Source organism: Melopsittacus undulatus, chromosome 4 (assembly GCF_012275295.1).
Source record: "Melopsittacus undulatus isolate bMelUnd1 chromosome 4, bMelUnd1.mat.Z, whole genome shotgun sequence".
Lineage (NCBI taxonomy): Eukaryota > Metazoa > Chordata > Aves > Psittaciformes > Psittaculidae > Melopsittacus > Melopsittacus undulatus.
In genome coordinates, this window is record NC_047530.1 from 89,061,610 (window position 1) to 89,088,986 (window position 27,377).

The 27,377-nt window shown below is 52.5% G+C and overlaps 2 protein-coding genes across 2 annotated transcripts; one reads left to right on the forward strand and one right to left on the reverse strand.

Annotated features, from left to right (window-relative positions):
* The first annotated feature begins 25 nt into the window (after positions 1-25).
* ARPC2 (actin related protein 2/3 complex subunit 2) lies at positions 26-22,640 on the forward strand. Its single transcript, XM_034061625.1, has 10 exons — positions 26-253; positions 9,702-9,736; positions 10,723-10,835; positions 15,542-15,587; positions 16,151-16,337; positions 16,745-16,838; positions 19,142-19,268; positions 20,643-20,743; positions 21,169-21,269; positions 22,197-22,640. Exons 1-10 carry the CDS (start codon positions 180-182, stop codon positions 22,219-22,221), a joined length of 903 nt encoding a protein of 300 aa, XP_033917516.1. The 5' UTR covers positions 26-179; the 3' UTR covers positions 22,222-22,640.
* On the reverse strand, positions 22,435-27,028 carry AAMP (angio associated migratory cell protein). Its single transcript, XM_005153836.3, has 11 exons — positions 26,895-27,028; positions 26,485-26,634; positions 25,993-26,112; positions 25,718-25,857; positions 25,470-25,614; positions 25,242-25,325; positions 24,872-24,987; positions 24,467-24,570; positions 23,945-24,035; positions 23,503-23,657; positions 22,435-23,299 (listed from the first exon to the last, which is right to left on the reverse strand). Exons 1-11 carry the CDS (start codon positions 26,980-26,982, stop codon positions 23,224-23,226), a joined length of 1,269 nt encoding a protein of 422 aa, XP_005153893.1. The 5' UTR covers positions 26,983-27,028; the 3' UTR covers positions 22,435-23,223.
* Positions 27,029-27,377: the final 349 nt, after the last annotated feature.

Genomic DNA, 27,377 nt, shown 5'->3' on the forward strand with positions numbered 1-27,377 from the left:
CGCTGAGGGGCGGGCACCTCGGCGCCACCGCCCGCCGGCCCCCTCCGCGGCCGGACGTGACGCGCGGGCGCGGTAGCGGAAGCGGCGGCGCAGGCTCGGGCGGGTCCCCGGTGCGCGCAGCGGGCTCGGCTCCCTCCGGCCTCGGCTCCCTGAGAGCCCCTCCCCTCCCCGGCACCGACATGATCCTGCTCGAGGTCAACAACCGCATCATCGAAGAGACCCTCACGCTCAAGTTCGAGGGCGCGGCCGCCGGGTAGGAGCGAGGGGGGCTGGGCCCGGCCTTACCGGGGCGGGGACGGGAGCGACGGGGATGGGGCCTGAGGGGGGGGGCAGGGCTGTGCCGGGCACCGGAGGGGACGGCCCGGCGGGCGGCGGGGATGGTGGTGCTGGTGTAAGAGGGGGCCCGGCGGAGGATGGGGCCGAGGATGGAGGGGCTGGGCGGGGGGGTGATGACAGGGCAGGATGGAGGGCTGGAGAATGATGGGGGATGGCACTGAGGTAGGATGCGGACCTGGGAGAGAGGAGCACAGAGCTGGGACAGGGTGGGAGGCTAGGAGGAGGGTTGGTACTGGAGGAAGGTGGTCTGGGTGAAGGTAGCTAAGGGGGGGGAGCATGGATTTGATCAGATCTGGGGGCTGAGGAAGCAAGGTGGGATGGGCAGAATTGGAGGGGAGAGCAGGGCTTGATGGGGTGGTTGGTTCTAGGGCAGTGAGGAGGTCCTGGGAAGGAAGAGGGAGCTGAAGACTGCAGTGTTAGGAGGGCTGAGGGAGCAGAGCTGGGAAGGAGGGAGTTGAGAAGGGAGGGAAGATGGATTGTCAGGAATGTTTGCTTTGGGTAAAGCAGCCTTCATCCAAACGGGGCCAGCATGGTGCCAGCACTGGTACATAATGTGTGTGGGGAGCTGAGGAACAGGAAGCCTGTGTGTGGAGTTGTGGCCTCAGCCTGTTGCTTTGGGGGTGGGGAGCAGATTCTTCCCTGCTGTCTTTTGCTTTCCTGAGATGCAGGCCCATGGGTCAGCCATGGCCCCTGGTGCCAGCCCAGTGGTGTCCTGGCCTCGAGGGGGTGTGTTCAGGGGAGTCGTTTGTGCCTGCATCTGGGACACCTCAGTACCTGGGGAGCTAGTGACTCTTGCTGTGAGTGTTGCACTGGGGCTGTAAAGGTGCTCATCTGAGCACAGCTTAGCCTGGAAAAGCATAGAATCACAGAATGGTTAGCATCCCTTTGTATAAATGACCTTATTTGCAGCCGAGCTACCCATGGGCTCATTGCATTGCCTGCTGGCACAAGTAACGCTGGGCACTTTTGTATGGCGACAAAGCCTACAGAAGTGAAGCCTGGTGCTGGTTATCTCTGGGGTGGAGACAGCCGTGGTGCCTCAGAGAGCACAATTCCCGGAAGGAACCCCCTAGGCAGGTGCCTTTTTCTGTGTCACCTTTTTCTCCAGCAGCTTTCAATGCTCTCACCTTTTGTGTGCAGTACTGTGACAGAGGCCGTTCCCTCGGCTTTCCTCTCGGTGGACTTGTTGCACAGGGTTGGGTTTTTTGTTTGTTTTAGGGATCATTTATCTGCTTGCTCCATAAAATAACCTCGCAGGCTGCACTGCCTTGCAGGATAGGTGAGCTGCTCACAGGCCTTCTCTTCTTCTTTAGCCTGATTGTTTAATGTCACAAGTTCTCCCAGAGCACAGGCACTGAACTGGGAAGAGAGAGCTCCTGGATGTCAGCTATGGTGTTGCAGCTGCATCCACTGGGAAATACTGCATGTATGGAGGTTAATAGTGTGTGTCCAAAATGCTCACTCATCACAAGTTCATACCAAAACACTTCTCTTGCTGAATGGGAAGGCATGTGCATGTGTCCCTGTGTTGGTGTAAATGTGGAGGTGGCAGGGTGCAGGTTTAAACACACCTTGAAACCCTGACTTGGTGTAACCAGAGCTGGGGTTGCTCACTCTGATCAACCTGCAGGCCCCTGAAGTTCCCTTTTCACTGTACAGCAGAGCCTCCTCACTTTGCGTTGGCATGCTTGCCTGGCAGCCAGACTGTTCCTGGATCAATTTGTAGTGCTCTGCTTCTGCCTCTTACTCATCTGTGGCATGTTCTTCTCTTCAGATGTCATCATTTCTAGATAAGTGCTGTGCTTTGAGTGTGTTTCTGGAAGAGAGGAAGTTATTTACTTCTGCATTTTCTTTTGTGCTCATTCTGTGGCACTCTTGTCAAGACAAGTGCAGGGCGGAGACAAAGGTCTGAGATGTGCAGGGAGGTGTATTTCTTCTTGGTTTCACGTCTTTTAGGGAATGAGTGTTATGGAATGTTTGTTCATGTGAAATTTCTTTTCCCACCAGTTCCGGGGTCATTCCCATGGCACTGAACTTGAAGGCAGGAGGATGTTTCCTGTATTTCACTATTTTGGTGATGGTTTTCCCAAGGGACAGCACAGGACAGTTAGAGCAAGGTCAAGCCTTCAGGAGTTCCATGACCAGGAGGAGTGAGTGTGGACACCCAGACAGAGCTGGTTTTGCATCATTTTCTCTAAACCAGGAGTGGAGCTGATGCAATGCACTATGCATTTGCCCGTATCTGTTGCCTTGGAGCCAGGTGTGCCTGGTGCCTTCAGCACCAGCCTGGGAGTTGGACAGGGTGGGGTTTGTTTCCAAATGCTTTGCCAAAGACTTGTTGTGTGACTTGAGCTGTGTCACTCCCTTCTGCTCCCCAGAGGCACACATGGCTCCCTGCAGGGCTTTCCTGGGCCATCAGGTGAGAGACACTTTGTATGTCACCATACCAGATAGAACTAGGTCACATTTAGGAGTGACTGCCCCGTCACTATTGTCCTGTGTTGTATATTGAAGTCCACTCTTCACAGAGGTTAATCAGTTGTCTCTGGTGTTCCCAGTGTGGAAAGTGCCTTGGCAGTGCTGCACACAGATCAGCACTTGAGGTAGGGCCTGACTCATGTCCAAGAGTCCTCCCTTGACAAGGTCCTTGGATCTTGGCAGCATCCACCTGTAAAGAGGGTAATTCCAGATGCAGTTTGGTTTTGTGGGCAAAACCCCATGGAAATCTCTCCTTGGGCAGCTGCCATTGAACAGTGGTATTTAGATCAAGGTGGTGACAGGTAATAGACTTCAATTCGTCTTTTATTTATATATTTAATATTGTGATTTCTTGTTTGAAACCCATTTTCTTAAACCAACCATGTTTTAAAATGAAGGTCTAAAGCTGCCAGAACCTGTTGAAGTTACTTGAATTAGGAATTTGCTGCTGAAATTTTCAAGCACCAAACTGCTGCAGTGGGGGAATACCTGGTCAGTATCTGAAACAAGTGTGTTGAAATGAAGCAGCTCGTGAGCTTTTATAGGTGTCATGAGAATAACCTGTTCCATGAGCTTTGACTAACTCATTTGAACTTGAGAAGAAGCTGGAGCCACACTCAGGTTCTCCCATTTCTGATGGGAACAGGATGTGAGGGGATGAGCTCCACCAATTAGAAGATGTTTCTCATCATTTTTGCTAACTGCAAAAAACAACAAACGATTTCAGGGTAAAACATTTTGATGATTCTTTCAGTGTCTGATGAGTACTCGTTCTGTTAACACATGGTGAGGAACTGCCTCCCAAAACAGATTCGCTGCCCAGTTTTGTCCTGCTCTAATTTAACTGACCCCAGTGGAAGTGTGGCACAGGGCTTTGTTCATGAGGTTTGGTTTTCCAAACATCCATAGCTTGCCCTAAGTCTCTGGTAAATTAGTCATCTCTCTCAAACTGTTGCTTAGTATGTACCCACTGTGCAAAAGAAAACAAGAGTGCCTTTTCCCTTTGGGGGTGGAAGAAAGAGAACCTCAAATCATTGATTTCTTTACAGTCCTTAATAGGTACAAATCTGCAGGGCTTCATGACTGCACAAGAGAACAGCTTGACCTTCCCTGATGCAGAGCAGTTCCTGTGTGCTGGTTGGAGAGCTGGGTTGAAGCTGCATCCATGTGTTTGATGGTATTTCCCATTTGTGGTCACTTTGGTGCTCGTTGACTGTAGAGCTTAGCCTTTTAGACGGAGAGGTTGAGCGCTGGGTGAAACCTGGTAGTGTGAACTCTGTGTTTGTGATGTGACGTGGAGTAAGTTCATTGTGAGGAGACTGAGGAGCATCTTGAGGCTGTTGGGCATGTTGGGAGAGTAGAGGAACTTTGGGTCTTGATGGGCACCACTAAGAAACATCCTGTGGGAGTGGCTATGGCCATCTGTGGCTCCAGCATGTCAGGGGAGCTCAGCAATCCCATGGAAAACAGGTTGCTCCTCTGCCACTCCATCCTTCTTGCTGACACAGCCACATTTTTGTGGCTTCAGGGGAAACAGCATTGGGGAAGTGACCTAGGTTAAAATTAAACAGTCAAAACTGGGTATTTTTAGCCCAGATGAGTTTCCTCATCCCATTCATTGTGTGGAGGCTGCTCACCATCATGCAGCTGAGGAGCAGGGATCAGATCTCCTTCCTGCAGCAGCAGTGGCAGGTGCTGGCTCAGTAGTCTCACAAGCCCATCCTGGAGCCACACATCTGCCCTGGTGCAACGTCCCCTTCTGAAACCTATCTGCCTGACACCAAGGCATGCTGTGGTGATGCTGCTGACAGAAAGTGGTACTCTTGGGTTCAGCATGGAGTGGGCAGCACCACTGGTAGACCTTGGCTGTCCACGTTGACTGAGCATGTTTGAGCATAGTTCCTGTGCTGCCACAGTATATCCGGCTTCAGCCACCAGGGAAGGTGACTTTGTGTTAATGGTCGATCATGAACCACCTCTGTCTGGAGCTAGGCAGTGCTCCACTTTTGAGCAATATTGCAGGGAACAGGAGGGAAGAGCAGCCCAGATCTGCAAAGTGTTAGGCTTCCACAGGTAGTTCTCTCATCACTCCAGCCTCAGTTTTCATCTCAGGTTTCCAAGAGGGGTCTGCTCCATATTATCCTCTGAGAACGGTTCTTGCTGCAGTCACCTGTGCTTTGCAACGAAGAAAAGTGGGAATCAGTTGCTGTACTAAAGAAATGCAGTGAATTGTGTGCACAAAACAAGGCTCTTCCACAGAGGCCTGTGCCAGCATCAGATCACTGCAGCAGGGAACCACAGGCTACCTGCCTGCATCTGGAATGGAGATGTGTGGGGCAGAGACTTGGCTGGAAGCAGACCTGTCCAGACCTTTGCTGTGGGGCTAGCCTGTGCTTTGTCTACTGGGAATTCCACTGCTCCTTCCTACCAGCCAGCCTCCTCCAGGCTGCTGGGCACAAAGCAGAGGAGAAGCTTGGCCCCTAGGGGTAACAACCGAGAGGGGAGAGCTGGCATATGTAGGGGCTGCCATACACAGCTGGACATCGCCTGGCTCCTGCTCGAGTGTGTGGTGGGTGTGCTGCCAGAGCTATGGGAACTCTTTGATTGCACACACTCCTGCAGCTCACGCAGAGTAGCTTTTGTTAGCTGAGCAGGCTCAGGGTGGAGGAACTGTTCAGATAATTTTAGACATTGCTCGTAATTTTCTTTCTTGGGGTGACCTTTCTGTAGCGGGAGCCTGCAGTCTGCCACTGAATCTGGCTTGCTCTCTCCACACTCTGTGTCGACTCTGCTGATCTGAAAGCTTTGCTTGGAGCTTTAAGCTTTGAAAATGCTGCCTTTCCTTCCCCCCCCCCTCCCCCTCTTCTGGGGCAAGAGATTAGAATATCTGCATGTCTGCAGCTTTTAAAATAATTGTCATTCACCCTTATTTGGTACAGGGCTTAATTGTGACGTGGGAGATGCTTCAGTATGATTGTTGGCCAAGTTTGCATTTAGGTCTGTTTAATACAGAACATAAGGGCTCTGCATAATTACAGTCTTCATTCTTCTGGTCTTATATTTCTCGTAGCATACGGCTAAGAACCTCCATGGCCTGAGAATGAGGCAGGGAAGTTTGGAAGTTGTCTGAGTCAAAATTGAGGAAATGCTGTCAGGAGAAGAAGATGTGCTGTTGTTCTTAAGCGCTCGCTGGCGCCCTTCCATGGGCATCGTGACTTCTCATGGATGTTCTGCTGGGGTGAAAAATCTGATTTGGATCTGGCTCTGTATTAGCTGGATGGAGTGTAGGATCCATTTGGAGATGAACAGGAGGAATGAAGGCAAGAAGATGTAAAACTTGTCAGGGTCTTTTATTGTTACAAGCTCAGGGCAGATGGGATTTGTTGTGGATTTGACTTCAGACCTGTGTTATCAGAAAATGGACTGCTGCTGCTGCTCAGAAGAGCTGCCATTTTAGCATGTGAGTTCAGCCAGGGTTTTGCAGGAAGGTCTGGTCTGGCTTCGGTGTTTAGTGCAGATGGGAGCCATCTCGGTTATTCCTGATATGAGCTGGTTTTATTGTCCATGTGGAGCAGAGGGCAACAAACGGGGAGTATTGCTGGGTGAGGCTGTGGTTCAGGTAGCATTGGTGGTAAGGAGCTTGCAGGGGTCACAGCAGCTTTCTGCCCCAGGAACAGATGGGCTGTGCTGTCTGAAATCCTCTGAGAGTAGTCTGGGTCTCAGAGACTTGAACAAGGGTGGAAATGAACCCTAGATGAGATCCTGGCTGCCCAGGGGCCTGCTTTGAAACACTAAAGAGACGGCTGGGTCTGACAGTCACTCTGTGCTGATTCTCACCATGGTGTAGATGGGTGTCATCACAGAGGCAGGGGACACTGGAGCATGCTAGACCAGGCAGAGCTCTGAGACCACACCAGTAACCTGGCAGTAACCAGTACCCACCCTGCAGCATTGCAGCCCTGGTCCCAGGCCTGCTGTGCATCCTCTGCATGAAGTCTTCACCTGCACAAGAGCAGGGTGGCAGGGAGCCTATGCACGGAGCAGACACGCTGTGCTTTGCAGGGCATTCAGCATGTCCCCTGCTGCTATTTCTGCTGGCAGAAGATGGGGTTGGTGGAGGGTTGAGGGGAAGCGATCACGTGCAAGTGACCTGCAGTGCTGTCACTTGTCTGGAAGCCATGGGAGTCTGGAGGTGAGAGCTCCAATCTCTTTTGCCTGGGGTCTTCTTGATGGGGGAACAACAATACAGGCAGCAAAAGGGGTGATTTTCCTGTTGTATAAATGGTTTAAGCAGCCAGAGTAGTTCTGGTGAGGCGAGCCAGAAAAATAAATAGAAGCACTTAAACTCTGGCGTTGTAAGGTTGTTGAACTGTGAAGGGCTTAGAGAGCTTACTTCATTTCCAGCCACACTTCTGATACTGCGCTCCTTCCTCCCCTGGGCCAGAACAGGCCTAGGTTACTCAGGTGTGTGCCAAGTGAGGTAGAAAGCCCACCCTGCAAGAGATGACAAGGCCAGCGTGGCTGCAAGGAGCTCTCTATGTGGCTCACATGAGTGCTTGCTTCACCGGGGCTGTACCAGGAAGTGGGTGACTATTCAGCACCCAAAGTTCTACCCAGTTACTTTTTCTCCCTTCAGTATCTTGCCATCCCCAAGCACAAAACCCAAGCCACTTGGGAAATAAGTGTTAAAATAACTTTTCTAAGAAATTATGCTTGCTCAATGAGAGGCTTAAAAATGGGGCTGTGTTAGCTGTAAGCTTTTGTGTGCAGAACAAAGGCTCTCTCCTGCAGACACATTACCTATCTTTGGGTATGTGGTCTCCAGCATGATCTTCCTGTCATCCCCTGGGGTACTCAGTGTGTGAGCCAGGGAATCATTGTCCTTCCTAGGCACTCCAGGGGCTGGCTGGCAGTTGCTTCCCTGCCTTTCTAGGAGGGAGGTGCTGTGTTCAGAGGCTTTGCTGGGAGCCGGGGCTCTGGGAGGCATCAGCTCTGTGTGTGTGGAACAGGGCTTGAATGGTGGAGCTTTGAGAACAGAGGTATGGGGATGCGTCCTCTTTAATATTCCTGGCTCTCATGTGCCTGACTGTGCTATCTTTGAAACTTCCTACATAGGTTTCTTTTTTTATAAAAAAAATTATACTGCCATTCAAGCTGATTCCCAAGTCTGAGTGTGGTGCTCTAAAAGAGGAACACGTCTGCACCGACTGACCAAGTGGGATCAATGGGGTTTTCTTTCATCTTTGCTCTGAGCAGTCCTCAGTGAGCAGAATTAGCTTGGGTGCGGCTTAGGGAATTGCTCCCCTTTCCAAGAGCCCAAGTTAAATATGAAGCCTTTTGAGCCTCTGTCTCAGGCCCAGCTGGGAACAGGAGATGAGAGCAAGAGAAGGTCACAGATAGCTGGTATGGTGCTTAAGCTAAAAGGCCTGCCTGAGGTGCACTCGCACTGCTTCTTTCAAGTGTGTGGTTTTCATCTTTAGTGATGCAGCACAAAAGACAGAGGCTCTCGAGTCTCCCAACAAAAAGAGCTCTTGCTTTTCACAGCTAATAACTTTCAAGAAGCAGCAACACCTCATCGTTTCCACTTAGGATCTGTGGCTGGGGGTTAATCCCTCCCCTTTCACCCTAGTAAAATGTTGCTGACCAAGTACATGGTCTGGGATCATTGCTGTTCAGTGCCTTGGTCTCCCTGCATTGTCCATCTTGTGGTTTGGCACATGGAGTCATTCCTGATCTCCGGGAATGAGGCTGTCTACAAAAAAGCTGATGGAAGAACAATGCTGGGGAGTAAAAAAATACTAAATCATTAAAACCTTTCCAGAATATGGTGAGAGGAAGCAGATACTGAGTCATGGCTCCCTCCATACATCTTTCTCAATGTATCTTCTGCTGGTCCCCAGCAGCATCCACATGCATGGACAGAGCAAGTTTTGGTAAAAAGGTTGAAGTTGGCCTCTGGGCAGTGGCAGCGTAGCTGAGACCACAAGGCTGCCTCGACACACTGGCTTTGGTGTGGGGAGTTACTTCAGTGTGCTGGTTCAGACAGGTGTGAATGACCTGATTTAGAGGCTGGATTTCTGTTAGCAGCAGCAGCCTGTACGCTGTTAATAACCAGGATTTGAAGAATAAACAGAGAGATGCTGTGAAACACCAGTAGCACACTGGCATTTTCATCCTGTTCTCATATTCCACCCCTGCTCTCAGCGGTGGAGGTATCTTTGCATTGCTTCCTGTCGGAGAACGACCTATTAATACTAGTCCCCTCAGAGCTGCCAAAGCACTTACATTGTGCCAGTCCCAACAGAATCACTTTCCAGAAGCAGTTAGATCTTTCATGGGATCTTACTTTTCTCCAGATCACAGACAAGTTGGCAAATAGGGTTTGTTAAGATGTTAAATCACCATGCCCACAGTGTAAGATGTGATGTGCCTTTGGCTCACAAGGTATCTGTGTTGATTACTGGGGATCCTAGAGACCACACTGGGCAGAATTAGAGAAACCCCAGATTTACACTTTTCCCTGCAGAGGTAGCTGGCATCATGTGGGGTATTTTGGGGGGACAGCTCAGCCTCCGAGTCCATTCCATGAAGTGGCAGGAACTTAAAAAAAGAGCCTGTCCCCAAACCTGTATCATGTCTGTTCTGTATCTCTGCCAGCTTCAAGCCCTGTTTTATATCATCTGGAGTAAAACTGGTGCTTACAGGAGTAGGGAGAAGTCCAGGATCTCTTGTTGAAGTTTATTTGCTAGTTGAACAGCAGGATATAGAAGGGTTTCCAGGCAGAGCTGCTTGTGAGAAATAAAGGCATTGGAAATTAATCCTCTTTCCTTTGCAGGTCGGAGGCTGCTGAGTTCTCACTTACCTCCTTTGTTTTCTTTGCTTTTTAGAAATAAACCAGAGGCAGTAGAAGTAACATTTGCAGGTAAGCTCCGTGGCTCTCTTGTCTTCTCTGAAAAACAGTGCTGGCTTGAATGGTCTGCCCAGGGTTACACCTGTTGTGCCCAAATTCACCCAGCATCGCTGCAGGGGCAGATGGTGTGGACACCCTGCAGCGTCCCCAGAGCTGGGGCTTTGTTGGCTGCCTGACTGTTTTCTCTGTCTGTCTGCCTTCCCTAGGACTTTCCCCACAGCAGTGAGTTCAGTGGTGGCAACAGTTTGTTTGCTGTGCAGTCTTCTATTTTACTTTGCCTGTTCTCCAGTCCTGCCCTTGATGCTATATGTTATCAGGTCTTTAGCATCATTTGGTTTGGTTTGTTAGAAAGCTGTCTCAGGGTGACAGACAAGATGAATTCAGTGCCTGAAATTTGTTCTCCAGGATGAGCAGTGCCAAGGAAGTTCGAGTGTTCATTCAGCAGCTGATTTTTTGCTTCTCTTATCAAGAATCTGCGTAAGCTGCAGAGCTCCATAGGGAAGGCGGCTGGAGGGTTGCCTTTCCCTGCCTCCTGCCCTCCCTACCCATTCTTCAGTGAAATGGAAGCTGTCTCAGTAGGCAGTCACTGAGCTGCCTTTGCTGGCAGAGATGTTTTCTCCTCCAGGCTGCATCTCTGGCGGGGTGGGTATGTCAGTCACTTTATGTGCTGGCCATCCAGAAGGCTCCTGTCTCTGTATGTTTGTATCCTGTGTGCGCTGAGCACAAGTGGATGTGTCAGGAATGGTAAATGACACTAGATTAAAGCTCTCTGTGATGGACAGGTATCAAAACTGTTTCAGCCCTTTGAATGATACCAGATCTCCCCCCATGACAGTACCACTTTCCTTAATTATGGGTTTCTCTCTTGCTGTATGTGTGAGAGCTGGAGCGGAGGGAACAGTATTGCTTTATGCAGTTCTCAGAACATGCAGAGAAAACCTTCCTCAGAAATAGGAACTGGTTCCTGTTCCCTCATGTTTCTCTTGTTTGCTTCATAGACTTTGATGGAGTCCTTTACCATATTTCAAACCCCAATGGAGACAAGACAAAAGTGATGGTCAGTATTTCTCTGAAATTCTACAAGGAACTCCAGGAACACGGTGCTGATGAGGTAAGTGAGCATCTCTGGGTCTTGAGCCTGCGGATCCTGTCTTAGCATGAGCAGTGTTCTTGCAGTGGTGATGGATCTCATGTCTAACCCATAGACAAGCATCTCTGTCTAACCCATAGAGATGCCTCTGTGCTCTCATCTCATGCCGGTGAAGGTAGTAGCCCTGTGCTTTTAAGACAAGGGCAGAGTGTGTGTGCACTCTCTGGTGAATATGAAATTATCTTATATGACCTTGCAGCCTGAAGGGCAAAAGGTGCCATTAATTTTGAAAGTGTAAACAAGTGTGAGGGCTGACCACATAGGAATACTTTCCAGGACTGATGTGCTGAGCCCACAAATGAAAGGAAGGCACCAGGACCAATTGGGAGACACGTGGCACTGCTCTTCTGACTCTAACCACACTTGAGAGCGAGTGATGGGCTTCTTCTGCATGTGCAAACTTTGATCTGCAGACTGGTTCCCTTTTTGCTGCTGCTGTGAGAAGCAGCAGGTTCAGTTCCTGTTGAATGGGCTGGGGCTGCAGAGGGCCATTTATGGTAGAAAGCAGGAGCGTCTCTGAGCCGTGGTTGGGTGGTGGGGCAGGAAGTGTGACTCAGTTCCTGAGTCAGTTTTCAAATCTTCACATGGGAGCAAAGGGGGTTCACCCAAGGCTCTTTCAGCAGGGTTTTGCCTCTGGGTGTCTGCTCTGGGCGGAAAACAAGGGAATGCTCCATGAGTTTATTGTGAGTCTGGTGAGAAACACCAGAGGTGATCTGAACCCAAAGTTAATTCCTGCGAGTTACTGCAAGGCCTGCAAACATCAGAATAAATGTGACTGAGTGTCCTGCTTTCCTGGTTCCTCTGTGCAGAGCTTTCGAGGAGCAGCATTGCCTGCTTCGGAAGGTACTGCTGTTCAGTGAGGGTTGGTCTGGTGTGTGATCCCAGGAGAACTGTGGTGGGCAAGTGGCTGACCCCACTGTGCACCAGCAGCCATTGTGGTGGCAGTGGAAGGCAACTTCCCAAGCTTTTAGAGGAAAAGGGGATCCCTGAAGAACTGCCTTGGGAGCGCTGGCTAAATAGAAATTGCATGTTTAAATTGCCAGTTAGCAAACAGCTGCTTTCTGTGCCTCCCTGGAGATCATCCCCCGGGCTACTGCAGGCAGGCAGGCTGGCTCCCTGCTGAGAGGAGAGAGGCTCTCTGCTGGCACACAGAGAGCCTGTGCATCCTCTCAATGTGGTGGTGGGTGTCATCCCAGGAGGGCCAGTTCTGCCACAGCATTGTTACATTCTGTGTGAAATACCTCCTGTTCCCGGCCCCCTCATTGACACAGAGCTGTCAATGAGACATGAGACATGGTGGGACAGCTCACATGACTGGAATGTGCTCATGGATGGCTATGTCCTTTTTAGGAAAGATAGGTCAGCAAAGCGAGGTGGTGGAGTTGCTCTTTATGTGAGAGAGCGACTAGAATGTATTGAGTTCTGTCCAGGGGCAGATGAGGAGAAAGTGGAATGTCTGTGGGTACGAATTAAGGGACAGACTGGTACGGGTGATACAGCTGTGGGAGTCTGTTATAGACCTCCTGATCAGGACGAAGGAGTTGATGAGGCTTTCTACAGGCAACTGGAAGTAGTCTTGCGATTACATGCCTTAGTCCTCATGGGGGATTTTAACTACCCTGATATTTGCTGGAAGACTCACACAGCCAATTATTCACAGTCTAGGAGGTTCCTCCAGTGCATTGACGATAACTTCTTAATGCAAATGGTGGACAAACCAATTAGGAGAGGAGTGCTGCTATATTTAGTACTCACCAACAAGGAGGGTCTGGTTGAAGTGGTGATGGTCAATGGCAGCCTTGGCTGCAGTGACCATGAGATGGTGGAGTTTAGGATCCTGTGTGGGAGGAATAGAATACCAAGCAAGGCCACAGTTCTGGATTTCTGAAGGGCCAACTTTGGCCTGTTCAGTCAACTGCTAAGGGAAGTCCCATGGGAAAGGGTACTAGGCAGTAAAGGGGCCCATGATAGTTGGTCAGCCCTCAAGGACCACTTCTTCCAAGCTCAGGATCAGAGCATCCCAATGAGTAGGAAATCAAGTAAGGGATCTAGGAGACCAGCGTGGTTAAACAAGGAGCTGCTGGGCAAACTCAAGTGGAAAAGGAGAATCTATGGATTATGGAAAGAGGGGCTGGCCACTTGGGAGGAGTATAGGACAGTTGTTAGAGGATGTAGGGAGGCAATTAGGACAGCTAAGGCCTCATTGGAAATTAATCTTGCTAGTTGGATTAAGGACAATAGAAAGGGCTTCTTCAAATACATAGCAAATAAAACTAACACAAGAGGCAATATAGGCCCACTGTTGAACGAGGTGGGTGCCCTGGAAACAGAGGATACAAAGAAGGCAGAAGTGCTGAATGCTTTCTTTGCCTCTGTCTTTACTCCTGCAGACTCTCCCCAGGGGCCCCAGATTCCTGTAGCCCCAGAAGGAGTCAGGACAAAGGAGGAGTTTGCTTTGGTAGATGAGGATTGGGTTAGGGATCAGCTATGCAATCTGGACATCTATAAATCAATGGGTCCGGATGGAATGCACCCACGGGTGCTAAGGGAGCTGGAGGAGGTCATTGCCAGGCCACTCTCCATCATCTTTGGTAAATCTTGGGAAACGGGAGAGGTGCCTGAGGATTGGAGGATGGCAAATGTCACACCAGCCTATAAGAAAGGCAAGAAGGAGGACCCGCATAATTATAGACCAGTCAGCCTTACCTCCGTCCCTGGAAAGGTGATGGAACAACTTATTCTTGACTCCATCTCTAGGCATATCAAGGATGAGGGGGTTATTAAGAACAGCCAACGGTTTTATGAAGGGGAAGTCATGTTTGACCAACCTTACAGCCTTCTATGAGGAAGTGACTAGGTGGAGGACTGATGGTAGAGCAGTAGATGTGGTTTTTCTTGATTTCAGTAAGGCGTTTGATACTGTCTCCCACAGCATCCTCACAGATAAGCTAAGGAAGTGTGGGCTTGACGATCAGGTAGTGAGGTGGATCAAGAACTGGTTGAAAGGAAGAAGACAGAGAGTTGTAGTCAATGGGGCAGAATCCAGCTGGAGGTCTGTGACTAGTGGAGTCCCTCAGGGGTCGGTGCTGGGACCAGTGCTGTTTAATATTTTCATCAACGACCTGGATGAGGGAACTGAGTGTACCCTCAGCAAGTTCGCTGATGACACTAAACTGGGAGGAGTGGCTGACACACCAGAAGGCTGTGTTGCCGTTCAGTGAGACCTGGACAGGCTGGAGAGTTGGGTGGGGAGAAACTTGATGAAATTCAACAAGGGCAAGTGTAGAGTCTTGCATCTGGGGAAGAACAACCCCATGAACCAGTACAGGTTGGGGGCTGACCTGCTGGAAAGGAGTGAAGGGGAAAGGGACCTGGGGGTCCTGGTGGACAGGAGGATGACCATGAGCCAGCAATGTGCCCTTGTGGCCAAGAAGGCAAATGGCATCCTAGGGTGCATTAGAAAGGGTGTGGTTAGTAGGGCAAGAGAGGTTCTCCTCCCCCTCTACTCTGCCTTGGTGAGGCCGCATCTGGAATATTGCATCCAGTTCTGGGCCCCTCAGTTCAAGAAGGACAGGGAATTGCTTGAAAGAGTCCAGCGCAGAGCCACAAAGATGATTAAGGGAGTGGAACATCTCCCTTATGAGGAGAGGCTGAGGGAGCTGGGTCTCTTTAGCTTGGAGGAGACTGAGGGGTGACCTCATCAGTGTTTACAAATATGTAAAGGGTGGGTGTCAGGATGATGGAGCTAGGCTTTTTACAATGATATCCAGTGATAGGGCAAGGGGCAATGGGTGTAAACTGGAGTATAGGAGGTTCCACGTTAACATCAGGAAGAACTTCTTTACTGTGAGAGTGACAGAGCACTGGAACAGGTTGCCCAGGGGGGCTGTGGAGTCTCCTACGTTGGAGATATTCAAGGCCCGCCTGGACAAGTCCCTGTGTGATGTACTCTAGGTTACCCTGCTCTTGCAGGGGGGTTGGACTAGATGATCTTTTGAGGTCCCTTCCAACCCTTGGGATTCTGTGGCTCAGTTGGAAATTGTCATTGATACAGAATTCAGCAGTGATTATGCTTGAAGAAAGGTTTTTTCGCTGTGCTGTAGGCGGCTGTGCTCCTGGGAGGCATCCAAGGTGCCTGGCAGCTTCCTCTCCATCCCCATCTGTCCCGTGCAATAGGCTGAGGCAGAGCAGGCAATTGCCTGATCACACTGGGATCACACTGCACCTGATCCCAGCTCTGAACTTGCCTTCCTGCAGGTAGAGGGACAGGGCATGCTTTGCACCTGCCTTTGAATGGGCAGAAGGGTCATAGCCTTCAGAGCTGTTGCATCAAGCTCTGTTGACAGCTCTTTAAAGATATGAGGTGTATGGAAAGGGTTTTCCTCCCCATGCAAGGTCAAGACTGGCAAGAACTTTAAAAAGTTCCAGCTTTGGGTTCTGTCCTGCAGCGTGTCCCCTGTGAGTGGAGCTCAGGGAGCTCTGCCTAGAGTAGGAGTAGCCAATATTACTAGAAGCTGATGACTTAATATTTATCTCAGTTCAGTTAGACTAGCGGAGGCAGGTGTTGTAATTTGATGTTTCTGAATAGAGACCAAACATGGCCTGTGCTGGGCAGGAGGAAACAGCTCGTGATAGCTTGTGCTCTCAATGTGTAATTTTTTTCCTAGGTATTGAAGAAAGTCTATGGAAACTACTTGGTAAATCCTGAATCAGGTAACCCTGCAATAACATTTACTCTGTGTGTGTGTGAATGCAATTCCAAAATGTTTCAAATTGCCCCAGAAACACTCATATGAAGGCTGCACTTCAAGAGTTTGATATCTTGGGCTCTCTGTACAATGAATGGCATTTTAAAAGGTAGTTCAGGTACAGCAGGGCTGAAGTAGCTTGCAGCACAAGCTGTAATTCTTGATGCAGCCCTCCTCCAGGAAGCCTCTGTTCCTCACAGTTGGGGTCTTTGTTCTGCTCAGAGACACTTTGTGAGACACAGGAAAACCATGGTTACCTGTGACAGCATCTCTTCCTACTCACTGCAGAAACTTGGGAGCAGTTCAGCCAGCACGTGCATCTGGGAGCTTGGGAAGGAGCCCTAGGAGCGTTGCCATGGCCACACACTGAGTTCAGACTTGGCTTCTGGCTGTGCTTGGAGTGGGAAGCACTCCACCCATGGGGCTTTTGGGGGGGGCTTAAAGGTGGGACTTTAGGTGTCTCTCTCTCTGGAAAACACTGCTGGCTTCATTAACATATTACTAAGTTTAGTGGCTGTCCATCCCCAGGTTACAATGTCTCTTTGCTCTATGACCTGGAGAACCTCCCTGCAGACAAGGACGCTGTGGTGCACCAAGCTGGCATGTTGAAGCGCAACTGCTTTGCTTCAGTCTTTGAGAAGTATTTCAAATTCCAGGAAGAGGGAAAAGAAGGAGAAAAAAGAGCTGTCATCCACTACAGGGACGATGAGACAATGTAAGTGCTCAGACCAAGCAGCACGGGAGTTGGACAGCTTTCAGCTCCTGCTCACAGCTGTAGGTTGTGCTGGAAAGTCAGGAAATCCAAAATACCTTGCCAGGGTATTAAGGGCCTGTCTAGGGTGTCAGAAGTATCCAGTGAGGGTAATGCTCATCCCTTGGGCTGCAGAGTTGTTACACAGGTCTCTGTTAGTGGCAGCACTTGTGGCTGCACGCAGGAGAGGAACTGACTGCTCCCAACAGAAATGTTTTGCTCCCTGTAAATACTGTCTCGAGGGAGGGGAAATTTTTGGCAGCCGGGCCTGTGAACGGTTGTTGGATGTGCTTAACCTCATCATGCGGTTGCTTCCTCATTCTGCTTAGCTCCTGTTCACAGCTGGGTTCCTCTCTCTTACCCACCTGCAGGTATGTTGAAGCAAAAAAGGACCGTGTGACGGTTGTGTTCAGCACGGTATTTAAGGATGACGATGACGTGGTGATCGGGAAGGTGTTTATGCAGGTATGGAAACTGAATTACAGGGAAAGCGTCTGGTCTTCGATTCAGATGCCTTCATGCTTGTAGCAGCCAAAGAAGCAGATGTTAGGCTAAAGTGAGCTCACAGGCAATTTAATATACAGAAATGCTTTGCAAGGCTCCAGGCTCCACTGGGATGGAAAAAACATGTTAATAGACATAGGCGGTGTATTTTGTAATCCAGGCTCTTGCATTGGCATCCTCATTATTGATGGTCTTGCTTGTACAAACAACCAAAGATTATGTGTTACAGAATGAGACACACCATGGTGAATGCTTCAGTATCCACCCTGAGGCCTCGTAGTGCAGCTAGCTGTGGTGTAGGGATTGCCAGCCAGCTGAGCGGAGCATGGTAGGGAGGATGAAGAGGGAGAAGAAGGGGCGAGGCAGTGATGTTCCATGCCTGGGGTGATGCTGAGAGTTGTCTTCACCTTAAAGCTTGTTACTGCTGATGCTCAAAAGCTGCAGGGAGGCTCCAGCTCAGTGTGGCTGCTCTCACATGCTGCAGTGAGCTCTGAATTTGAGCTTTTCAGAGCTATGGATTTGCTTAGTTTGTGGGCTTGAATCAATCATAATACAAAGTACGTCTGAAGTCAGCTACCCTTTGCAACTGCCATTTAGCTGGGAAGTGTTAAGAGGCCCATAGTAAACACTTTTCATGTCTGTTAGTGACTGCTTGCAGCCTTTGGAGATCAAGACATTTGCTTACAGCTAGGGAAGGCTTTGTGCATGCTAGTACAGGGTGTGATCCATGTCCCTGGCCCACCCAGCTCACCTTGTATCTGCTGAAGCACCCAGGGAGCCTCCTGCATGGGCACAGCTGTGGAGAAGGGCCCTGCAGGGTGTTCCAGGGCTAGAGGAGTTTTAGCTCATCCATTCAGGGGTGTCAGGCCATGCTGCTGACAGCCTCATGGCCAGTAACTTACTGGTCCAGTCTGCTGGCTACCAGTTTACGTGTGTTGGGGTCATTAGAATGGGGTCTGTTGTGATGAGAGTCATATCTCATAGCTCTGCTGTCTCTGTTCTTTGCCATGGACAGGACATCTGCTCTGGCTTTGAGCTTTATCCCACCAGCATATCCCATAGAGCTTTTAAAACAGGGAGAGGAGGTGTAATAGAGCTTTTAAAATGTAATAGAGCTTTTAAAACAGGGAGGGAGGTGTGAAGTGAACAAAACAGGATTTGTGAGGCTCCTGGGGAGGTGGCAGGGCTTCAAGGCAGTGGCTGTCCCAGAGTCTCCATGTCCCAAGTTCTTGGTTTTACAACAGCAAACCCTGCTCTTGCCCAGCCACAAGAATTTCCAGTCTGAGTCACAATGGCTCCTTGCCTCCAGCTGTTGCTCTTGCATAACCCAGCCCAGTCGGGCATGGTGGCTGCTCATCTAAGCTCTCATGGAGAAAATCTGACCATTAACTAACCAGTGAAGCCATCTGAACCATTTCACTCTCTGACATGAGCAGGCAGAAGTGCAAGCTATGCATTTCATTAAGGAAACCCCAGTGAAGTACTCTGTTCTCTAAAAGGGGCACAGATGTTGCTGTCCTCCCCAGTGTGAGCTGTGCTCAGCAGGGAGGAGAGGCCAGGGCTGACTGATGATCTGCAGGTTGGGCTGATGGTCAGTGAGGCAGAGGAGAGGCTGCCTTGCCTTGGGGCAGGAGAATGGTGTCTGGACTTTCCCAGGCTCTCACATGCCTGAAATGCAGGGCCAGTTCATTTCATGTGAGGTGGGGGTCATGCTGCTGTCAGAAAGGTTCCCTGATGGAAGGCATCTCCCTGCCTTGGAAGTACTGTTTCAAGGTGTAGAGAAGTGTTAGGAGGAGCAGGCTTTGCAAACAAGCTTCAAACGCCATGGATGTATCCTAATGCTTAGGCAAAGTTTCCTGGTGGGAGATGCTTACTCAGACAGACCTTTACATCAGGTGCAATGGAGCCCTTGCCTTGCAGCCCTTTCTGAGAGCTTCATTTCCTGTGGGGTAATGGGTGCTGCCCACTTTCACTGGAAGCACCGATGGTGTTGAGTTCCCAGCAGGAGCTGTGCTGCTTCATGCACTTGCTCAGGCTGACGTGTCCCTTCCACAAAACACCCATGGCAGGAAGTGAGATGCCAGAAGCCACCCCAGACCTGGTGCAGCCATTTGATTTGTTCTGGTTTTGCTGGGGACTTATCCCATTCAGGGAAAGCTGGGAAATCTGCTTAGTGCCCTGTGGGACTGGGGAAACCCCATTTGCTTTCTGTGTGTGTAGCTGGAAGGCCTCAGAGGGACTCACATTCGCTTTGTCTTGCTCAGGAGTTCAAGGAGGGTCGCCGGGCCAGTCACACAGCCCCACAGGTGCTCTTCAGCCACAGGGAGCCGCCCTTGGAGCTGAAAGACACAGACGCGGCTGTTGGCGACAATATTGGCTACATCACCTTTGGTAAGAGCCAGCTCTGAGGCTGGGGAGGCTTGGGGGGAGAGAGGTTGCTGCTGCTGCATGAAAAGCAAAGAGGGATTCACCTTCCCTGAGTGTTCAAATGGGTTGTTGGAGCTGCAGTGACTCTGGGGTTGTGTTCTGTGCTGTCTGCCCCCTTTGGTGTGTCCCTTTGCTGTGTCAGGTCACCTCAGCTCCGTTGTGGGTGAGAAGGTGTGGAAGCAGGCAGTGAGCTGTAAAAGTCTGCCTAGGAAACAAGCTCAGCATTTGGGAGCAAGGGAAGGGTGGCTCTGCTGTGATACTGTGGAAAATGGAGGTTTCTTGTAGGTGGTTTCATGAAAGTGTATTTATTTGTTGCTTGTCCAGCTGCAGGTACCTGTGCAGTGCTTGATCAGCAGAGGCAATGAGAGCAGGAGCAGGGCAATGAGTTCTGTTTCGCCAGCTCTGCCTCTTTGCTCTGGGCCAAACAGTCCCATCTCTGAGAGCCTTTCCCTGCCTGCAGAGGTGCTGGCCAGCAGAGTCATCACCTCCTCCTGGGCAGCACTGCTTAGGGCTGAGCTGAGGAGACCAAACCCTGTCCTGTTCACAGGGAAAGGTCTTTTCCAGAGAAACTGGGGGTCAGGGTTAGGGTCTCACAGGCTGACATTCCTGCAGTTCAGAGCTCAGAGGTGGAGCACAGGCACTGCAGGGGAAGGTGAGGCTAGCACTGCCCCCCTCCTGTGCTGGGAATGGTGCCTCAAGGTTAGAGCAGCTCATCAGCTGTCTGACGCAGGTTTAGGACATGAGCAAAACTTCATTCTTGTTGAGACGCAATTTCCATGTTATCTGATCCGACTGTCCCAGGTGAGATCATCACACAGACAAAAAGGTCTTTCAGCCCTTGGATCTGGAACACTGAGCACAGCGCCAGCCAGTGGGAAGAGCTAGCTTCCAGCCCGGCCCTGGATGTAACCAAGTGTAGCTGCGTCACAGGGCCGGCAAGCTGCCAGGCAGGGACCCACAGCTGATTTCAGGATCCAAGGGCAGAGTGGATCTGCCTTCCTTGTCTGCCTCCCGGCTCTCTCTTCCGTTTGCTCCTCCCGGGTACTGAAGTAGCATCATGCAGTTTCCTGCAGTGCCGTCATCTTTGGGCACTTGGCCTTGTCTGCGTCCTCTGGAGGGCAATGGCTGTGTCCAGGCTGCTGCGGGAGATGTGGGAAAGTGCTGCTAAGCCCTGTGTTTAACATCACAAGTGCTGCTTAATCTTGGTGTTAAGGGCTCTCTGTAGAGAGCAAAGTAGTTATGCGGAGCAGCACACTGAAGCCTCCAGCACTGGAGGAACCTGAAGCCCCTTGGTAGCCTCAAGAGTCATTAACAGTTTGTGTCACCCTCTTCTTTCAGTGCTGTTTCCCCGTCACACCAATGCTGCTGCCAGAGACAACACCATAAACCTGATCCACACATTCCGGGACTACCTGCACTATCACATCAAGTGCTCAAAGGTACCGATGGGATGGAGCTGGGGGATATAGGGTAGCTTCAGCCCATCTAACCTGGGTGCTGCTGGGGAGGAGCGTGGGGCATGGGTGTCCCCCTAAGAGCTCACTTAGGGTCTGGCATTGCCCTACCCTGTCACGCATGGGTGGCCCGTGATGCATCATCACCTTCTCCCTGCTCTTTGGCACAGGCAATACCTGTTTGCTTCCACTAGCAGTGAACTAGGACTTTTCCCTTTTGGACCTGATTTCCTTTCTTTCTGGGAACAGAAATGAGGGTAATTGTTCAGGGGAACTACTGCCTCCTAGACTCCTCTCACACTTAGGTGTTTTCCTGACAAGGAGCAGAGAGCTCCTACCCCTTGTCCTGAAATCTCATTTACAAAAACAGGATCCTGACGTGTTCCCCTTTTTTTCCTAATGAAACACAGGCCTATATTCACACGCGGATGAGGGCAAAAACATCGGATTTCCTCAAGGTGCTGAACCGTGCCCGTCCAGATGCAGAGAAGAAAGAAATGAAAACAATCACGTGAGTAACAAGCTCTGCCAGCCAGGAGTTTGCTTATTCTCACCTTGGCATACTCCAGCCTGGGGAGGGCTGGGATGCTGTGGGGCTGACCGGACCAGGGGCTGGTGTGCTGGGACTCCCATCTGAAAGGGGGTGTTTCACAGAGAGATGGTTGTCTGGGTGCTTTGAGGTGAAGGGCCGGATCATGGTGTGTTGGCCGCCCAGGACCACCCTACTACCTCCATCACACTTGCTGCCTCATGTGTCCTTTCAGGAGCCGGGTGTGTGGCAGACCCTGGGCCGGCAGGTCCTTTGCAGAAAACTTTTGTACATGGCTCTGCGAGCCCTGGTGTTTCCATTGTCCTTCACCCTGAGCCTGCGGGGGCATTCATGGGGCTTTTCCCCTCTTGTATTAAAGCTGACTCTGGGATTGGCTCAGGTGGAAGCTCCACCTCTTGTGGGGACAATAGCCAGGTCCTTCCTGGGGGTCTGTGGTTGCTGGAGCAGGTTCCTGCTGCCCACTGTCTGTAGCTCCTTGGCCTTGGGGCCAGGAGCACTCCCAGGCCACCACACTGGCTGGCTGGCTCCCTCTTGTGAATAAAGCAGCCAGGGACAAGTGAGTGGAGGAGAGCAGTTGCATAAGCACATTTCCCTGAGGTCCCTTTCCATCTGCTGATCCCAGAGCCCTTTGGTATCCTCCTTCTGTGCATCTTGGCATGTCCCCTGTGAGTTCTGATCCAGGGCAGCAGGGTTGTCCCCAGTGCAAAGGCCAACCCTTCCACACAGCCCCATAACCTGGTTCTGCAGCCACAAATGCCTGCAAGCTCTGAACCAGCAGTGCCTGCCTGGCTCCAAGAGCTCAGTGCAAGCTTGTGCTCCTCCAAAAGCCACCCTGGGGCACCCAGAACAATGCTGGGGCCATGCTGACCTTTCTCTGCATCCTTCCAGGGGGAAGACGTTCACAACCCGTTAACAGAGGGGTCTTTGAGGCTGCCGTGGAGGACGAAGGTTGGGGCACTTGCTACCTGATAATCGTAGCTTTTGATGTTGCACCTCTGTGGGCTCATAAGGAATTCAAGCAATCGGGGTCTGTTTGTACAACAGTTTGGGGAGTAATCTGCAGAAACGAGCTGTGCTTGCGAGGACTCGATCGTTCCAAGAAACAAAAACCTTAATTCCAGTTTGATTGACTTAATTTCTTTTCTTTTTTAATGTTTTTTTTTCTTTTCAAGCTGTTTCGCTTTGCAATATGTTACCAGAGATAAGTTGCAGTATTTCTTATGAGAATAATGCAATATTAACTTGTTTTCTTCTGAGTATTTGAGTTCAAAACTCCTGTATCTGAAGAAATACTGTTGGGGTTCATTAATAAAGGAGATCTTTCTATCTTAAGGGGCTGTGGGGCTTTGGCTTGTCAACCTATGTGGCTGTGTTTGAAGTCACAGATGCAAAGGGCCTGTTATTTACTGTATAATGACTGTACCCCAGAGCCAGTTAATTCTGGAGTGAGTAGCCTGTTGCATTAAGGATCTCCTGGGCTGTACAGAGCAGGATTCTCCTACCCTCAGTTAATGATCTGCACTCTACCCTAACACCTTCCTTCCCCCTGACAGGGAGAACTACAACTGGGGGTCTCTGCCTCCACCCAGACCAGCATAAAAACATCTGCTGTTGATCTTCAGGCATGGCTGGGTGCTGGGGAGATGCCTGAGGAGGGAGGGAGCGTAGTTCTGCAGGTCCTCTTCCCCCCAACAAGCAGAGTGGATGGCATCCAGATAAGTGAAATAATTTATATAATTAAAAGACACTTTCATACAAAACCCCAGGCTTGGCCCTCAGATGGTGAGAGCAAAGTGAGGCAGACTGGAAAATTACAAAGCACGTGCTGGAGAAGGGTGGTGGAACCCATCTCCTCCTTCCCTCTGTACACAAGCCCCTGGCAGCAGAGCCAGGACACATCCCCTCAGCACAGCTCCTAGCGATCGGGACGCTGCACGCAGAACACTTTGGCTTGGTGGTCACCAGAGGTTGTCACCACAATGGAGGCATCCCTGGAGGGAGACAGGGCTCAGAGATGGGGCTGGAGGCTTCAGTCACCCTTGGGCCCAGCTCCAATTTGGTCCCCGTTGGGATCCTCAAGTCTCAGCATCGACCTGAGCAACAGGCCTCCGGAGCCCCCAAAGGAGAGACGAGCCCGTGATGCCCCCCCCACCCCAGTCCCATGAGGGAAGGGGTACAGGGGTTCCCCACTCACTTGTTGACAGCAAAGTCAAGGATTTCGGCCGAGTGCCCTCGGTACTCGCTGATCATCTTCCCTGAGCGCGCATCCCAGAGCCGCACGGCCCCATCCAGGCTGCAGGTGTACACCACGGCCGAGCTCTCCTCCCACAGCAACTGCACAATCCCCGACTGTGGCAGGGGGAGGCCACAAGGTGAGGACTGTGGACCCCAGCAAGGCTCAGCTCCCCCCATGGGTTCCCCCAGCGTTGTCTGGATAGGAGGGCCAGCCCCCAGGGCTGGGCTCTGGGGCACATCCTCTGTGCAGGGACTGTGGCTGCCTTTGGGGAAGCCCAAGGGGCTGAGGGAGAAGCACAAATTGGGAACTGGCCCTAGGAAAGGCCCTGGGCTCCAAGGGAGGTCTTGGCTGGGCCCAAAGAGCACCCCCCAGGCAAAGGAAGGGGGTGGTAGGGCAGTACCTCATGTTGGCACTTATGCCTCAAGCTCTGTGTCAAGAGATCATAGATAGCCAGCGTGCCATCCAGGTACCCCACAGCAGCCAACGGCATCCTGTAGAAAGAGGAAAAAGCATTACATGGGCCTGGGGGAAGTAGAGATGGAAGCACGTCAAGGCTGAAGGCAAAGTCTAGCGCATCAAGAAAGTGAGGGACAACCTGATCAGGAAACACAACAGGACAGAGACAGCCAGTAACCAGCCTGAAGTTCACAAGAGAGGAGACACTGGCCTGGTAGGAAAGATCCCCAGCAGCCAAGTCTGGAGGCTATCCTGGCCTAACAGTGGCCCATCAGGCTAGCTCAGAAACCCACCGCGTTGTAGGGATCATATGGTGTCCCTTGTCCTCTGTGTCACACCCCGGTGACCCAGGCTCTCCACAGCCAGCTGGGGAGGATGGAGACAAGAAACGTAGCAGAGCAAATGCGAGGGATGGAAACACCCCCTGTAAGATCCCACACCGAAGAGGGGCTGTCCCCACACTCACACGTTACAGAAGCCCAGGGTTTCCACCGAGTTGGACTCTGCCTCTTCGCTCTCACCACCAGGGGCTTTGGGGGCCGTGCTTTCCATCTTGAACACGCACACCACCTGCGTGGAGGGACGCTGGAGAGTGTCCGAGGGAAGGGGAGGGGACCCCCGCCTCACCGAGGTCCCCTTCGGGATCCAGCCCCAAACCTCAGCTCCTCGGAGCAAACAAGGGAGGAACCTGCTCCCGCTCCCAGCCCCGTGGGACCGGCCCCGAGCCCCACAGCGGCTGTGTTGGCCGCGCTCGCCTCCTGCTGGCTGCCGGCGGCCACCACGGGCCGCTCGGGGTCGGCAGAGCCGTGAATTGCCCGCCCAGCCAGGCCGGGCCCCTGCGGCTCCTGGCTCCGCCTGCGCGGGCACCCACCTTGCCCGTGGCGCAGCTGATGAGCTTGGCGTTGCAGTCCACGGAGCCCGTCAGGATCAAACTGCCGTCCTGATTGCTGGCCAAGCAGGTCAAGGGGTCCTGGTGACCATCCTGGCCTGGGGGTGAGCAGGACAGCCATGAGCTCCACATGTCCTCCCCATGGAGACCAGGTGGGCCTCAAAATCCACCCTTCCGGCAGCCTCCACCTGCCCTGGCTATGCCAGCACCCACAGCGACAGGGAAACCCAGTACCAGTCTCCCTTCCTGGCCCTGTGGCGTCCCATCTCCCCATCTGTGCAGAGCTCAGAGCCCACTGGAAGGGGATGTTCCCCAATTAGGGAGCACCCCAGGTGATTAAGCTCTCCTGTACCTTTCAGGACATGCAGTGAGGTTCCCTGCTTCAGGTCCCAGATGCGCATGGTCCCATCCTCGTACCCCACCACTGCTCGCTTCCCTGGGTGAGACAAGACCAGCAGATAGAATCAGAGCCCCACTCATACCTCAGCACAGACTGGAAGACACAGGAGGACAGAGGTGGCAGCGGGATCTGTCACACTGCTGGTGACATTCCCCACCCTGGACAGCCCCCATGCCTCACCATCAGGCAGGATCCTGCCACATGTGGCTGGGCACGCAGGGCCCTGGAAGGTTTTGCAGTCTCCACTGGGGATTTTCCACATCCAGGAGTTGCCATCAGCTGTGCCCGCCAGAAGGACGTGGGCTTGAGGGTGCCACTCCATCCACTGGGCAGAGAGAGGACAGGCAGTGTCATAGGGGTTGTGTGTCCCCACCACCACCCATGCTGGCTCATGGGCTTCCCATAGCACCAGGAATCCTACCACTCACCTCCAAGTCCCCCACTTCAAAGGACCACACTTCTTCCTTGGCATCCACCCGCCATACTTTGATAAGCCCAGACATGTCACCAGTGGCCACAAACATGGAGTCATGACTGAAGCCAACACAGGTGACTGAGTCCTTGTGCCCTAGAGGCATTGGGGGACAGACAGCTCAGGCCTGGAGCCAGGGAGGACAGTCAGGAGACTGGCTCCAGCAGAGCACTGGCTGGGGATGAGCATGGCCAGGGAGGGGCAGGGCTTGTGCATCCTCGAGCACCTCACCTGTGCATTCGAACAGGAGCTCTCCATCGCTCACGCGCCACACAAAGGCCTTATCATCCTCCCCACCCGTCACTGCTAACGTGTTGGTCTTAGGGTCAAGGCTCACGCAGAAAACAGAAGCTTCACAGGAGAGTAAAGAGAGGGCACACAGCTCAGACACCGCTCACACCCCACCCGACATTCCCAGTGGGTCCAAACCCCACAGCCAGCTGAACTCCCAACCAAACCAGTGGGAATCGCTTCCCATGGGGGAAGCGCATCACATGCTGTCTGCAGAGCTCAGGGTGAGCTGCCATGGTAGGAGGCTCAAAGGGCTTCACTACCAGAGTGTAAGGTATAAACGAGCACAGTCCGAGGTAGCCCTGAGTTCTGATGGCCATCCCAGGCACAGCCAGGAGCCAGTGGTGTGCACCCCACAACCCGGTGAACGTTAGGCTGTGGGAGCAGATCCCGAGGAAGACCCGGCGGCCACTGCCCGTGCCCGGCACTCACCTGAGTGGAGGGAGAACGTGACCTCGCTGTCATCCTGCGGCTCCATGCCGTCTCCCCCCGCCTCCTCGTCCTCCGTCTCCCACACCTCGGCATCGGGCTCTTCTCCCCCCTCGTCGAAGTCCACGTCCTCCATCTCGTCGGCTAGGTCATCTGCAGGAGCAAAGGTCAGGGCTCGGTTCGCGGCCTGCCCGGGCAGGGCACGGGCTGTGATGGCGGTTTCCTGGGCCCGCGCAACCACGACGCCACCGCGGCCAGGAGACCCGGAGTGAAGGAACCGGCAGCGGGGCGCGACGCGGGGAGAGGCCGAAGGCCCGGGAGAACAGGAGGGGGAACGGAACAGGCCGGGCCGGGCCTGGCTCTGGTGCGGGGCCGGAGCGTGCCCAGTGCGCGGCGCGGGGTCCCCGTCTCACCCGGCCCGGGCGGGCCCAGCTCCACCACCTCGATGATCTCCTCATCGCCATGGAAGTCCACCACGCCCGGCCCCTCGGCGGGCTCCATGCCGGCCTGCCCGCGCGCCCCGCCCCGCGGCCGCCGCTTCCGCCGCTCGGCCCACCCTGGCCAATCCTCGCCCGCCGCCCCCCTGCCTCAGCCAACCCGGCAGCTTCCTCAACAGGACCCCGCCCCTTCCGCCAGAAGCGCTGTGCAGAGCCCGCCCCGCGCGGTGCCCTCTGGGAGATGTAGTTTTCCTCTCGCCGCCCGGTCAGCTCTTGCCTCCTGCAGCCCCTCTCGGCGGACTGCAGCTCCCGGCATGCCGTGGGGCTGCCGCCTACCTGCACGGATCGCCATGGCGGCGGCCCTCGGCGCTCTGCGCGGTAACGGCGGGCGGAGGGGCGCGGCCCCCGGGAGGGAGGGTCCCCCTGCGGCTTCCCACACAGCCACCGGGGCGGCCCGAG

What these genes read in the sequence shown, in the direction of transcription:
- ARPC2 (XM_034061625.1), top strand. Translation starts at nt 180, where the DNA reads ATGATCCTGCTCGAGGTCAACAACCGCATCATCGAAGAGACCCTCACG. An exon ending in ATCACATCAAGTGCTCAAAG is followed by an intron (nt 20,744 to 21,168) that starts GTACCGATGGGA and finishes AATGAAACACAG; the next exon opens with GCCTATATTCACACGCGGAT. An exon ending in AAAGAAATGAAAACAATCAC is followed by an intron (nt 21,270 to 22,196) that starts GTGAGTAACAAG and finishes GCATCCTTCCAG; the next exon opens with GGGGAAGACGTTCACAACCC.
- AAMP (XM_005153836.3), bottom strand. Translation starts at nt 26,982, where the DNA reads ATGGAGCCCGCCGAGGGGCCGGGCGTGGTGGACTTCCATGGCGATGAG. An exon ending in TCAGCTGCGCCACGGGCAAG is followed by an intron (nt 24,571 to 24,871) that starts GTGGGTGCCCGC and finishes CCCTCCACGCAG; the next exon opens with GTGGTGTGCGTGTTCAAGAT. An exon ending in GGCATAAGTGCCAACATGAG is followed by an intron (nt 23,658 to 23,944) that starts GTACTGCCCTAC and finishes CCCCTGCCACAG; the next exon opens with TCGGGGATTGTGCAGTTGCT.